Genomic DNA, 15051 nt, shown 5'->3' with positions numbered 1-15051 from the left:
GACATGAGTTCCCTGTTACCTTGTATGTTATGACCTTATGAGGGTTCGATGTAGTTTTGGGAATGGATTGGTTGTCTGAGTATGAAGCTCAGATAGTATGTAAGAGTAGGACGATAAGGTTAAAATCCTTGGATGGTAGTAGGGTGACGGTTTATGGTGATAAGGAAAGTTCTGGGCTTAATATCATTTCGATGATAAAAGTCGAGGGTTTGCTAAGGCGAGGGTGCGGTGCCTACCTGGCGTATGTAGTCAATGCTACGTCCGAGACGAAAGAAGTGAAAGATGTTCCTATCGTGCGCGACTACCCAGAACTATTCCCTGAGGATCTTCCAGGGAGAGATAGAATTTCAAATAGATTTAGTACCAGGAGCCCAACCCGTCGCGAAAGCCTTACCGTCTAGCACTGTCCGAGATGAAAGAATTGATGTCCCAACTGCAGGAACTCCTCGACAAGGGTTTTATTAGACCAAGTGTTTCCCCATGGGGCGCACCAGTGTTATTCGTGAAGAAGAAGGATGGAAGTATGAGAATGTGCATAGACTATCGCGAGTTGAATAAGCTTACGGTAAAGAATAGATATCCTTTGCCAAGGATTGATGATCTGTTTGACCAACTGCAAGGTTCTAGTTGGTTCTCACGAATAGATTTCAGATCAAGCTATCATCAGCTGAAGGTGAAAGAGGCAGACATCCATAAGACAGCGTTTCGGACGCGGTATGGACACTACGAGTTCCTGGTGATGTCAATCGGTCTAACGAATGCTCCCGCAGCATTCATGGACATGATAAATAGGGTGTCTCGGCCGATGTTGGACAAGTCAGTTATCGTCTTCATTGATGATATATTGATTTATTCAAAGAACGAGTCTGAACATGCTAAGCATCTGAGAGAGGTGTTGGAGACTGAAGAAAGAGAAGTTGTATGCTAAGTTTTTGAAGTGCGCGTTCTGGTTAAGAGAAGTGCAATTTCTAGGTCACGTGATCAATCCTGAAGGGATTACCGTGGACCCAGCTAAGATTGAGGCAATCACGAACTGGAAGACTCCGCAGAATCCGACTGATATACGAAGCTTCTTAGGGTTAGCTAGCTACTATAGGAGATTCATCGAAGGTTTCTCCAAGATAGCCGCACCGTTGCCCGGTATGACCCAAAAGTCGGTAGTATTCAGTTGGGGAAAGTTCCAAGAAGAAGCTTTTGAATAATTGAAGAAAAGACTCACGCAAGCTCCAATCCTTGCTCTACCCGACGGTGATGAGGATTTGGTCGTTTGTGTTGACGCTTCGCATCAGGGATTGGGTTGCGTGTTGATGCAACAAGGGAAAGTGATAGCGTACGCATCTAGACAGTTGAAAGTCCACGAGAGTACCTATCTGACGCATGATTTAGAACTAGCCGCAGTAGTGCATGCCTCAAAGATTTGGAGGCACTACTTATATGGTACTAAGTGTACCATCTACACCGACCATAAAAGCTTGAAGTATTTCTTTGAGCAGAAGGAGCTGAATATGAGACAGAGAAGGTGGTTGGAGTTGATTAAAGATTACGACTGCGACATTAAGTACTATCCTGGTAAAGCTAATGTAGTCGCCGACGCGTTAAGCCGTAAGAATGAGGAAGTCCTGGCAACAGTGAAGTCATACCAGTTGATTATGAATTCAAGTCTGTTTGAAGAAATCATCAAAGTACAGTCAGAAGTGCTGGTTGATGAAGGGCTAGTGAAGAACGAAAGGATTTTCGGTCAAAAAGACGAGTTGATGGAAAACACTCATGGTGTTAAAACTAGGTTTGACCGTATGTGGATTCCACGCCATGGAGACCTCAGAGGTCGAATCTTAGATGAAGCTCATAAGTCTATGTATTCGATTCATCCAGGAGCTACTAAGATGTACCAAGATTTGAAAAGAGACTACTGGTGGCCAGGAATGAAGAATGATGTAGTAGATTATGTCAGTAAGTGCTTAACTTGTTTACAAGTAAAAGCAGAACACCAGAAGCCTTATGGGAAGATTCAACCGCTTGAGATACCATAATGGAAATGGGAACACATCACCATGGATTTCATAACTAAGCTACCTCGTACAGCTAAGCATCATGATACCATCTGGGTGATTGTGGACCGTTTGACCAAGAGTGCTCACTTTCTGCCTATACGAGAGGCCATCTCGTCAGAAACGTTAGCAAGCTTGTTCATTAAAGAGGTTGTATCTAAGCATGGAGTGCCGTTATCGATTGTGTCAGATAGAGATACACGTTTTACCTCGAGATTCTGGAAGAAATTCCATGAAGCTTTGGGGACGAGGTTGAACATTAGTACTGCGTATCATCCTCAAACCGATGGACAGTCTGAGAGGACGATCAAAACCCTTGAGGATATTCTACGTGCTTGTGTTTTAGACTTTGGAGGAAGTTGGGATGATCATCTGCATCTAGCAGATTTCTCCTATAACAACTACCATTCAAGCATTTGAGATGCTTTACGATAGACGATGTAGAGCCCCGGTGTGTTGGGGGGAAATTGGTCAGAAAGAGATGGGAAGCGTAGAATTTGTGCAAGAAACTTCTTCAAAGTTCGATCAGATTAAGGCAAGAATGAAAGCTGCTCAAGACAGACAGAATTCGTATGCTGATAAGTGGCGACGACCGATTGAGTTTAACGTTGGTGACAATGTGATGCTCAAGGTCTCGCCTTGGAAAGGAATTATCCGTTTTAGAAAAAGAGGGAAGCTGAGCCCGAGGTACATTGGACCGTTTAAGATTATGGATCGTGTGGGTGAAGTGGCTTTTAAGCTGAATTTGCCCGAAGAGTTAGTAGGAATTCATTCAACCTTCCATGTCTCTCATCTGAGAAAGTGTCTTGCTAATGACACGTGCCATTGATGGACATTGAGGTTGATGAACAATTGAACTACATTGAGCAACCAATCGAGATAGTTGACCGCAAGAAGAAGCAACTTCGTCATAAGGTTATACCCCTAGTGAAAGTGATATGGAAGCATCGCAAAGTATCGGATGCCACTTGGGAAGTTGAAGAAGAGATGCGCAAGTTTTACCCAAATTTGTTTTAGTAATAGTTCGGTTTCGGGGACGAAAACTCCTTAAGGAGGGAAGACTTGTAACATCTCGTTTCTCGTTTATTAAATAAATAAATTATTAGTTATTTTGAGTCGGGCGTGTGTCGGGTTAAATGGATAAGAGTTATGGACTTGGGTTAAAAGGAAAGGAGGAAAGACCATTGGCTAAAGCCCATGACCCCAAAATATATAAACCATAATCACCACTTAATTCCTCATTTACACATATTCCATACACCATCTAAAACACACACTTAATATCTCTCTCTAGTTTCTCCTTCTCTCTCAAGCCGAAATCACCAAGGAAACAAGCACCGACCCGAGGTAATGATAGTAGGATATTGTTTGAGCTTAACCCGTTAGATACAGTCATGAAACGACGAGCCGACACCGTTAAACCATTTAAGTCACGAGATCCGGGTGGAATCGGTTATAAACCGAACCTATGATGAGCTTAGGGGTCACCCTAGCTCAGATCTGGATCGAACGGGACGAAAAACGGTGAAAAACGAGTTAAAACTCGTTTTTCCGGCGAATTCGCGGTTTTCCGGCGGCGGCGTGTACGAGGCAGAGAATGTCAAAGAATGTTTCTGATATTCTCTGACATAACCCTAGTTTGCTGACGGGAATGTAACGAATTAAAGGTGATTCGTTAACTGATTCGTTAAGGGAAAGGGGTAACGAATTACCCTTGATTCGTATAGCCAGTTCATTAGAAGAAGATAACGAATTAGATGGACCAATTCGTTACGTGGACTGGTTCGCTATGGACTAATTTGTTATGAGTCCAGTTCGTTAGAGGGTTCAATTCGTTCAATAACCAGTTCGTATGACAACCCGATTCGTTAAGAATAATGTAACGAACTAGAAGTTTGATAAAATAGCAGAATGGTCCCTGGACTTAGAAAAGAATGGTATAATTACAAAGAAGCCCTTGAACTTTTAAGTTAGCAAATTAAATAATGATTCAAAATCCTAATGGAAAATGTGTTAAGACAGTTAATGGAAATAAAATTTTTCCAAGCTGACCTGGCAGCTCGACCCCAGCCAGGGGCTCTGTCCCTTGGACCCTGCTAGGGGCTGCCGCCCCTAGACCCCGCTGCCCCCGGACCACTGTTCATTGAGGGTTATAAATAAACTAGATACACGTTATGGGTAGCGGTAGATAATTGATACGTGTAATTGTTATACAGTTAGTCGTGCACAGCTAAGTAAAGGAATTACAATTAACGGTGAACGTAATCGAGTTCAGGTGAGTTTCTAGCCCCATTCCTTGTTATGTTTTCGGGGCTGTGTGCATACTCGATATGATTAGTTAATACACTTATCCTAAGTGATAAGTGTATGCCATATATGTATTATGTGAAATGTATGAATGCTTTCTTGTCAGTACATGAACGATCTTCAGATATTGCATGTACTTCCAGGTAATGGTTGATGTTATATGCATGTTGTAAGATGAAGAGTGAATGATGTATATATGCGAGAAACTTACGATTTTGTATATAGAAAGAATGTTATGAGGGTATGGAAGAAAGGGTACCGGACCCTAAAAATATCCGAGGATGAAGGGTGACCGGACCCTAATAATATCCGAGGATGGAGGGTACCGGACCCTAATAATATCCAAGGTATGTAGGGCGAATGCTCTTTATAACGTAAGGTTAGTTATGTATGTGTATGAAAGATTGATGGACAGGTTAAGTATGTAATGCGTACCTCGAGCACGTATATGTGTATGTAAAGTAAGTTATGTGATTAACTAGAACTCACTCAGCGTAGCTGACTTTTAGTATGCGCGCAGGTTAACAGATTGAGACAGCTGGTTTGAGATGGACACATGGCAAGATTGAAGAGGCTGGCATAATTTATTGAGTGTGTCACAAATATGTGAACATAAACTTCCGTCTTAGATACGCAGCTTGAACTACATTTGAATTAACGTTTTTGCATATTGTTTCGGTTGGAATAAACTTAGGTTTAACAGAACCATGAGTTTCATTCGCATGAACAACTCTTCGAGGATGTACATTCGAGAACATAATATGAGTATCATCAGCATACGACACAGGTCATTTCAGAATCTTCTTTACCAAAGGAACTGGTTTAGAATGATCCTTGATAAAAGGATGAAGATTCTGATAGTTCTTCTGACCACAGTTTCTTACTATATGACCTTGTTGACCGCAAAGGAAACAACTTCGCATGTCAACATGATGATATTGAGAGTTTGTCGGAACATGTGACACAGATGATGAATGATGACTCACATTTTTTGTCATGCTTTTAGCAAAATCATCAGATAATTCAGCTTTCTTTTTCAAATAGAAATCTAAATTAGAACAGTTTGAGAAACTTTTTAATGTATTTGTTCCAGTTGACTTTACAAATTGAATTTTCTTAGCTTGTTTTAAAACGTGCTTTGCTTTAGTCAATGGATCAGATGAAACTGATGTTTTCGCTTGAGCATATTGACGTTCAAGTTCACGAATCTTGAAAGTTTCATTGTGAAACACACTCTCAATCAGTTCAGGGTTAATGATACTTATTGGAATGTCTTTCTCATTGAACATCGTGTCCATCCCCTTTAACTTAAACACACGAGCAGATGATGGCTTAGAGACATTAGGATTTATGAAACGCAACAAATCCTTTTCAGAAATTTTGGGTTTTTCTGATTTCTTAGCCTTCACTGGTTTGATACTAACATGAGCATCTTGTTTCACTTTAGTTGTGTGCGAACCATACACAGCCTCCTCAAATTCATGAGGTTCACAAAGTATGTGATTAGAACTTGGAATGTTCTTGTTCTTGTGTATGAATTCAAGTTTGAACACATCCTCAATGATAACTTTTCAATATTTTCAACAAAAACTTTGTTGCTTTAAACATGAGGTTTCTGAATTGAAGATTGGGTTTTAACAGCTTTAGTAGTAACCAGTTTTGCTTTTTCTGAAATCACAGGTTCTTTAAGAATGACATCTTCCTCAGTTGAAGCAAAAGGATTAATTTTATAATCATTGTGAAACGGTGGAGGAATTTCAACAAAACCTATACCTTTCTTTGAATCTTTTTGTTTTCCAGAAACTTCTATAATTTCATTCAACAGAAAAGAAGAATTTCGAAATTTACCCAATTTGTTCTTTAACTCAAGAACCTCATTCTCAAGCTCGGTTATCTTTGAACGATGTTTCAAGATTTCTTGAAACTTTTGGTCATTAATTGTCATTTTCACAGATAACTCAGCTTTGAGATCATGGTTACTTGTTGACAATGCTTCAATCTTTTCACGAGATCTCATTTGAGATTCGAGAGATTGTCGATAAGTATCTTTCAACGAAGAAATTTCTCTAACTATATTATTATTGTGATTCATTATTGATTCTAACTTAGGGTTATTAGATTCACAGTCAACACAATTTACTTTAACCGATGATGTAGCAGAAATAGAATGACTAACCTCATTAATCTTAGCCATGCATGCAAAGACAGTTGTAGGTTTGTCACAGGAGTTATCAGAATCAGATCCAGAATCATTATCAGAAGACAACTCACTTCCACTTGCATCATGAAACTCTTGAGTCAGCCCAAACAAAGCCAAATTAGCTTGAGTATCGTTACACAGTAGTCGCTGTGACCAATCATCTCCATTAGCTAACATTGCTTGTGACCCAGAACTTGATGATTTCTTCTCAGCATCATTACCTCGTGGTATTGAAGAATTTTGATTTTGACCACGAGGACCAGTATATTCCTTTTTCAGTTTGTCACATTCTTTTGCAAAATGTCCGAATTCTTGACAATTATAACATTTCACCTTTAACTTGTCAAATCCCAATTTCTTGTTCAGGGCAGGAAGATCTTTTCCGGTTCTTTGCATAAATCTTTTCAACTTACGAACAATCATTGCCATGTTCCACTTTAGATCCATGATTTCTAAGTCATCTGGATCAATCTGATCATAGTCTTCATCAGTCAAATCACTAGTGGAAATCTTGCTACTTACCAGATTTTCATAAGAAGTCATGAAAGCTGATAAAAAGGCAAAATTTTGTTCAGCTTCTTTCATGTTGACATTTGGAGGTGAAACATACTGATTTGTAATGGATGAAATTCATGAACCAGTAGAAGCATTTGGTGATCCAGAGTTACCAGCAGTATAAAAACATGCTCTAGGATCACTATAGATGGTTGTTTCATTTTCTCTTGCATTTTGGGTAAGAAATGCAGTAATCGGTGAAATGGTTGAACTTAGAGGTATGCTACCACCATAGAAAGCATGATCTTGACATTCCTTGGATGATTTTTGACACTTGAGATCATACTCACGAGCTTCAATATTTTGTAAGAACTCACTTGCAGTCAAGTCTTCATTGAAATAACTGTTTTCTTTTAATACCATTAGAAAAGTAGAGTACGAACTCGGTAGTGCACTCTTAATAGTATCTATCTTGTCAATCTCAGAAATTTCCAACTTCATTTTATCCATCTCTGCAATCAAGTGATTGAATCTCGTTGTCATTTCTTAAACTGTCTCACCTTTGAGTAAATTAAAGTTTCTGAATTGAAACTTAAGCATAACCTTTTTTCTTTCAGCTGTGTTTCCCATAATTCTCATTCGGATTTGTTGAAATAAAGAGGCACAGATTTTTATACTACCCACTTGGTGAAAGATATTTTCAGGTAAAGCCATGGTTAGAGTAGAATAGGCTTTTGTCTTTATCTCTAATGCTTTCTTCTCTTCCTGTGAGTATTGAGATATAGCTTTAGGTCTGAATCCGATAGTCGCATCTCCAATCATAGGAACGGTATAAACTTCATCTAAACAATGTGAGCAGTCAGGATGAACTGATCCTAGATGGGCATGAAACCGAGGCTCCTACTTTGTAAAATCACTGAACTTCATCAAACGTGGACATTTCGAATGTGAACCTATCTCGGTATCTAGTTGCAACATTTGTTGCATTAACATATTCTGTGAGGCTAGTGCATACATACCAGCCATTTTTGACAAGTTTCAAAAATTTAAGGGTTAAATGTAACGAACTGTGAATCAGTTGTAACGAACTGTGAACAGTTGTAGCGAACTGTGAACAGTAAATTAACGAATCAAATCTTAACGAATCTAAGATCGATCAGATAGAGAATCAAGATTGAATTTAACAAATCAATCCAACGAATCAGATAGTCAACGAATCAGATTCAGCAATAAGTCAAATTAACGAATTGACTAACGAATTGGTTAGCGAATCACTAAAGACAAGCTTAGCGAATCAGAAAGTTTTTAGTAACAAATCACTAAGATAAACTTAGAGAATAAGATGACGAACCAGCTACAGTTGATAGCGAATCAAACTATAGAGAATCAGGTTGTTACAACCGTTTGTAACAAACTCTGACACTGAATGCCACGTGGCAAAGGTTGTTGTGACACAAATTTCGAGGTAAACACGTGTCACACGAATCTGTTAGACACGAATCAGATGAGTTAGCGAACTGATTGACGAACCACTAGGATTTTATAACGAATTAACTAAATTAAGTAACGAATCAATGTGACCAAGATGATGAATCAACATAAAGATGATAACGAATCATACTCATCTTCAAATCTTCAAAGATAATTTCCAGATTTTCTGGAAACGATGAACATCAAACCCAGAAACTCAAATTCGTAATACTACCTCAATTCGTAATCAAATTGCACAGATAAACTACCAAACTACTCGCAAACCAATCGCGAATCCAAATCAACAATACTCGTAACTCAATTCATAAACAACCATAACCAATTGACCAAAAACCAATCCTCTGTTTCAGCTACAAACCAGAACCAATACCAATTCAAACCAAAACCAAACCAATCTCTAATTCCGATTCTCCGAACCTTTCCTATACCTTAACCAACTCAAATCCAGTTCAAACCTTCCATAATTCAATCAATTAACTTCAAATTGATCCAAAGTTAATCAAACATAACACTAGCAATACATAATACTAATTAACAGTCCAATACTCTAAATAAACAACCAAATCAAGTGTAATTGAGCCCCGAAAGCTCTGATACCACTTGTTGGAACCCTGGAATCAATCCTTTAAACAGATCTCAGATCTGTGTTAGTACGATTAATACCTTAATACGGATCTAGCTCATAATTACGTTTGATTGTATATGATATGTGTATATATTATCAGTATTAGTAGTTGTAAGTGTGAATAATATTAAGATGAAGATCGAGAGAGATTTTGACAGAACTTCGTTAATTAACTCTCAAAACTTAAATAACTCGTGAACAATGTTCACGTATAAATAGAAGACGGACCTAGTTCGTTAACATCCCCTAACGAACTAGAGTTCGCTTCGTTACATACATAAGACTAAATAACTCAGCGAATCACCCCCTGATTCGTTAAACATCCTTAACGAATCAGGGGAACTTAACTTAAGTCTTAGTTCGCTAAAAAACCTTAGCGAACTAGACATTACATTAACAACATAAATATTTGTTTATTACATTAAAAAAAACGACAAATACGTTAACGATAAATACAAAGACTCAAGACGCAAAACCGTGCACTAACAAAAGTCATTGTGTAATATGTAGATTACATTGTGTTTTACGTTTTAGGTCATGGTGTTATACGTATTTATCGTCGTGTTATATGTATTCATTATTGTGTTTTACGTTTCAGGTTATTATGTAATATGTATTCATCATTGTGTTTTATGTATTAGATAATTTGTTGGCATTTTTCATTATTTTTACATATTATTACATAACGGTGTTATTAGTATTAAAAAAACACAATGATAAGTTGAAAAACACAATGATAAAAAAAAGACACAATGACGAAAAAAGACACAATGGTAAGAAAAATGACACAATGACGTAATTATTTTTTTATTTTTATATAAAAAAATCATCTTCATATTAAAAATACAAAAACGCTTGTTATTATAGTGAATTTTATTTTTAAAAAAATATCATATGAAAAAATTATAGACGTTTAAAATTGATGAGATAATTAACATGTGACTTATATTGAGAGAGAAAATGTGTACTATTACTTTTTATATTTTTTTTCTTTGGTCCTCATTTGACACATGTCAATTAATTTGGTTTCTCATACTTATCATTTTTATTAGTATTTGTAAAATAATTCAACTCTATAAAGATATTAAACAGCCTCTAACAAATGCATAAATGAAATTAATAAAAACAAATCACTATTACTTGCAATTAGTTTAATTAGTTTATGTTTGTGTTTTTGAATGTGTGACAGTGTAATTAGATTGGATTATGCATAAAACCCCTTTATAAAAATACTAGTTTCTATCCCCCGTATTACGGGGTTGTTTTATATTATTTGTTTTTAATATTTATTTATTTTTTAAATTTTTATATTTTTTTATTGTATGAAAGTTAATAATATATTTATGGTTTGATGATAAATTGTTTTTCAAATAAATGAGATGTTATAACCCGGTTTAAAAGCTATATGGGTTTGATGAGACCAAAGATCCGTTTATTTTTTTACTACAAACTGGTTTTTTAATTATAAATAATATATATCTTTTTTAAATAAATCATATATTAATTTTTAGTATATCCCTACTTTATAGGATTATTATATCAAATATTTGGTGATATTAGTTTTTAATTTAATGAAATGTTATAACCCGTTTGTGAAATATATGGGTTTGATAAGACCTATACCCGTGAATTCGGGTCAAATGCATGAGAAACCTCCATTTAAAAATCAAGCAAATCTGATGAGTTCAAAAAAGTGAGAGCGACCACATCACGATACATAGAATTTTTGGATTTTCGTTTATATATATTATAGCTGAGAGCAAAGATATACATACTTCTATAGTTCACAATGAAAGATTGATGTTAAAATAATATAAAATAAACCCAAAATTTTCCAATTTCAGTTTTGTACTTTTGCACATTACTTCCTTGTCCAGGAAACAAGAAACAAGACAAGACTTTTAGTCAAATTGGAAGTAAATAAGTAGTAATAATAATTCAAACACTCAACATAATTTGGTAATCAATACAAATCCCATCCAATCCTTGTACTCTCGTTACAACTCAACTCCTCTTTCCTTTGAGATGCAGACCCTAACCACACACTCACCGTCACCTGCGGCCAAAACCCTAAACATGCCCATCGGCTACCGGTTTTGTCCTACCGACGAAGAGATCATCATCCATTACCTCCGTCCTAAAGTCTTCTCACTCCCGTTGCCGGCCACCGCCATCCTCCACTCCGATCATCTCTTCCTCCACCACCCTTCACGCCTCCCAGGTCACTTTAATTTCCGGCCATTTTACTTTCTTTAAATTAATAATATCCTCCTTTTGTTAACGTTTTTTTATATGTTTTCATCAGGTGACCCTAAGGAGAAACGATACTTCTTTTATAAACCAAGTAGTAATAATAATAATAATAATAATAATAATAATAATAATAATGCTCATGCTTCTTTAAATCTGGGTGGTTATTGGAAGCCCATTATTAAAAATGGTAACACCCACAAGCTCATTTTGGCTACTGGATGTAACCACCCTATTGGTTTCAAGAAATCATTTGTGTTTCATCAGTTTAACGACCACCGTCGATCTGCTTCTAAAACTCCATGGATCTTGCACCAGTTCAGCCTTCTATATCCCTTACCAATCAAGGTACACCTTTTAATTAATGTAAATTCTAACTACTAAGTCATACTATGAAACTATGAGAAAGAGTGATTGAGGTTAGACTTAGACGAGAAACTCAGGTTACGGTCAACCAATTTGGCTTCATGCCGGGGCGTTCCACCACAGAGGCAATACACCTTATAAGAAGATTAATGGAAAAGTATAGGGAGAAGAAGCGGGATCTACATATGGTGTTTATTGACCTAGAAAAGGCCTACGACAGTGTGCCACGACAGGTGCTCTGGGAGTGCTTGGAGGGTAGAAGAGTGCCCAGGAAATACATAGAGATAATTATTGATATGTATACCAGGAGTGAAACAAGTGTCCGTGCGCCAGTGGGGGATACTGATTTCTTTCCTGTAGAGGTAGGTCTTCACCAGGGGTCAGCGTTGAGCCCGTTTCTTTTTGCAGTAGTCTTGGATGAGTTGTCAAAGTCGATTCAGGGGACTCTCCCGTGGTGCATGATGTTCGCAGACGATATTGTGTTACTTGCTGAGAAAAAACAAGATCTAAACATGAGGCTTGAGGAGTGGCGAACAACCTTAGAGACAAAAGGTTTAAAGATTAGCCGATCTAAGACAGAGTACCTCCACTGTGATTTTGGTGGGATAAACGACAATGAAGACGCACAGATCACAATTGAAGGGCAGGTGGTCCCGCAGGTAACGAAGTTCAAGTATTTAGGATCATTTGTACAGAGTGATGGGGAATTAGACAGTGATGTGACCCACCGAGTTCAGGTAGGATGGTGTAGATGGAAAGCAGCCACAGGTATATTGTGCGACAAGAGTTTCCCGACTAAACTAAAGGGAAAATTCTATAGGGTGGCAGTTAGACCTGCAATGCTATATGGAACAGATTGTTGGGCCATCAAGAAGGCACAAGTGCGGAAGATGGAGGTAACAGAAATGAGAATGCTACGTTGGATGTGTGGGCACACAAGGCTAGACCGAATAAGAAACGTTGTGTTTCGCGAGAGATTAGGGGTGGCGAACATAGCAGACAAGATAAGAGAGTGGAGATTGAGATGGTTTGGACATGTAAAGAGAAGACAGACGACGAATCCTGTTAGATCCGTAGAAAACATTACTATAGAGGGGAGGAGGGGTAGAGGACGACCGAAATTGACTTGGGATGAGAGGATTATGCATGATTTGATAGACCTAAACCTCTCCGAGGACATGGTTGAGGATATGAATGCGTGAAGAAGTAGAATTAAAGTTAAGGATTTTTAGAGAGAATTGAATACCTTAGGGCTTACACTTAACTTATTTAGGTCACATACCATAATGGTATTTCCCTTACATATATTATTATTATAAGTATTATTAGCTTTTTTATAGCTGTTAAACTGTGATCTTATTATTAATATTATTATAATTAGTAATAGTTTTTATATAACTGTTAAACTTTGATTTCCTTTATTTTGCTTCATACACATGTACTTAGAGCCGAGGGTCTCTCTGGAAGCCACCTCTTTATTCCTTTGGATAGAGGTACGGTGTGCCTACATCCCACCCTCCCCAGACCCTACTTATAGCTTTGCTGTCGGTGGGATTTTACTGGGCATGATTGATTGATTGATTGATAAATTCTAACTAATATATTATATGATTATATCCAACATATTGATGGTTAATATTTTATGTGTTGTTTTTCTTGTTAAATAATTTTGTTTTATTTATTTTTGAAGATTGAAGAATGGGTGGTTTGTAGCGTTCACATGAAGTCCAAAAACGTCAAGAACCAACACAAGGGTCCGGCTAAAAGACTCAAGAGAGATCATTTTAAAGCTGACAATATTGAGATGGAGGAAGAATGTATTAGTCCGGTCGTTATCGAAGATGATTCATCGAGTGGGATCACTTTTAACGAGCATCTGGGTGGCCGGAAAGAAGATGAAGATGAAGATGAAGAGGAATCAAGAGTTAATTAGGAAGTAGTTGGATTGCTACCTAACTTTTACTGCTCACCTTAAATTCTTTGTATTTTTAACTTTTGACAATTGAAGGCCATGAATTGAGTTGAGGATGTTGTTTAAAGAACACATGCTTTTGTTACTTTAACATACATAGCTTTTTAGCTTTTAAACCCTAGTAGCTATATTAAATGAGACGGCAAGTCCTCTCCATGTAGGCGGAACTGTATTCATTAACTAAACCATCAAACACGCATAATACTTTAACTAATAACAGTTATTTTATATTTAGCTTAATATTAAAAATTAGATGGACCAATGTGATTGGTTGAAAAAATATGGACTCACCGCCTCATTCCCCTGATCCATCTCGCCATTGCACTAGCGCCCGAAGAGATTGATGGTTTGGCTTAGAAATGGTGATGATGTGCTGTGTGGCCTTCTATAAACGTTTACATAATAAACTTAAATATTGAGAGTTTATAATTATAAATCTAAGTTGTTTTAGACATTTAAATAAATCTGTGGTAACTATAATTCGGTGAAAGTAATTCACCACTTCAGTTAAATAAAACAGTAAGCAACTGCCGTCAATTTAAAATAAGCAATATTTATTTATGTGTTTGTATTCTATGTTTTTTTTTATGATTTGAATCGGTCATTCGAGTTATGGACTTTCGAGCATCTAACAATGTGCGTTGTAAATTCTAGAAAGTGAGGATATAGTAAGTCCAAGAAAGTTGCATGTTCTATTGAAAATACCAAAAACAAAACTTAAAAATACAAGTGTTGTGCTTTGTCTTGATGTGGTTAGTGCTAATTCCAATGTTGTTTAAAACAAACAACACCATTGGCATTGATGGGGGTGTTGCTAAGCATCCTTGTTTTATTTTCTTATACATAAAATAATAATTTACAAAGTCCAGAAGAAGATTCTTCATGCCCCCTAACCCCTCTTCCCATATCCTATGTATAATTACACTCTTATTCATTTCTCATTATATACTAGCTTTACGAATTTATTTTATATTTTTTTAATATTTATATATTATTTTAGATATTAATTTTATTTATTGTGTATGTCCTCTTTAGATGAATCTAACAACCTTACTCGAATCAATTCGTGTTGTTAGTTAGCGGAAATCACTAATAACACTCGAATCTCGGATCTTAGTTTGTAAACAAAAAAAAGATAGAAAGTGAGGTAGGTGGTGGAGAGAAAAACTCCCTTTATTTCCAAGGAAGTTTTTATTTTAAAGTGAGTTATTGAGAGTTGCTGGAGAAATGATAATGGATACAAAATAAATGTACTGGGGTACGTAATATACCGACTATAAGAAAATATAAAAACATA

The 15051-nt window shown here is 36.8% G+C and overlaps 1 protein-coding gene across 1 annotated transcript; it reads left to right on the top strand.

Moving 5' to 3' along the window:
- Window positions 1-10995: 10995 nt before the first annotated feature.
- LOC143622250 (NAC domain-containing protein 83-like) lies at window positions 10996-13845 on the top strand. The gene is made up of 3 exons (XM_077093443.1): window positions 10996-11387; window positions 11472-11764; window positions 13473-13845. The coding sequence occupies exons 1-3, from the start codon at window positions 11192-11194 to the stop codon at window positions 13713-13715; spliced, it is 732 nt and encodes a 243-aa protein (XP_076949558.1). The 5' UTR covers window positions 10996-11191; the 3' UTR covers window positions 13716-13845.
- Window positions 13846-15051: the final 1206 nt, after the last annotated feature.

The sequence above is a fragment of the Bidens hawaiensis genome, unplaced genomic scaffold, assembly GCF_021521415.1.
Source record: "Bidens hawaiensis isolate Kalapana, Puna unplaced genomic scaffold, B.hawaiensis_p1.1 tig00003115_1, whole genome shotgun sequence".
Taxonomy (NCBI): domain Eukaryota; kingdom Viridiplantae; phylum Streptophyta; class Magnoliopsida; order Asterales; family Asteraceae; genus Bidens; species Bidens hawaiensis.
Note: the sequence above shows the minus strand (reverse complement) of the source record. Positions and strands in the feature narration are given on the sequence as shown.

Bases quoted from the DNA above. Each gene is read 5' to 3' on its own strand.
- LOC143622250 (XM_077093443.1), top strand. From the start codon at position 11,192: ATGCAGACCCTAACCACACACTCACCGTCACCTGCGGCCAAAACCCTA. The intron at 11,388-11,471 runs GTCACTTTAATT...TGTTTTCATCAG, and splicing joins CCACCCTTCACGCCTCCCAG to GTGACCCTAAGGAGAAACGA. The intron at 11,765-13,472 runs GTACACCTTTTA...TTATTTTTGAAG, and splicing joins TATATCCCTTACCAATCAAG to ATTGAAGAATGGGTGGTTTG.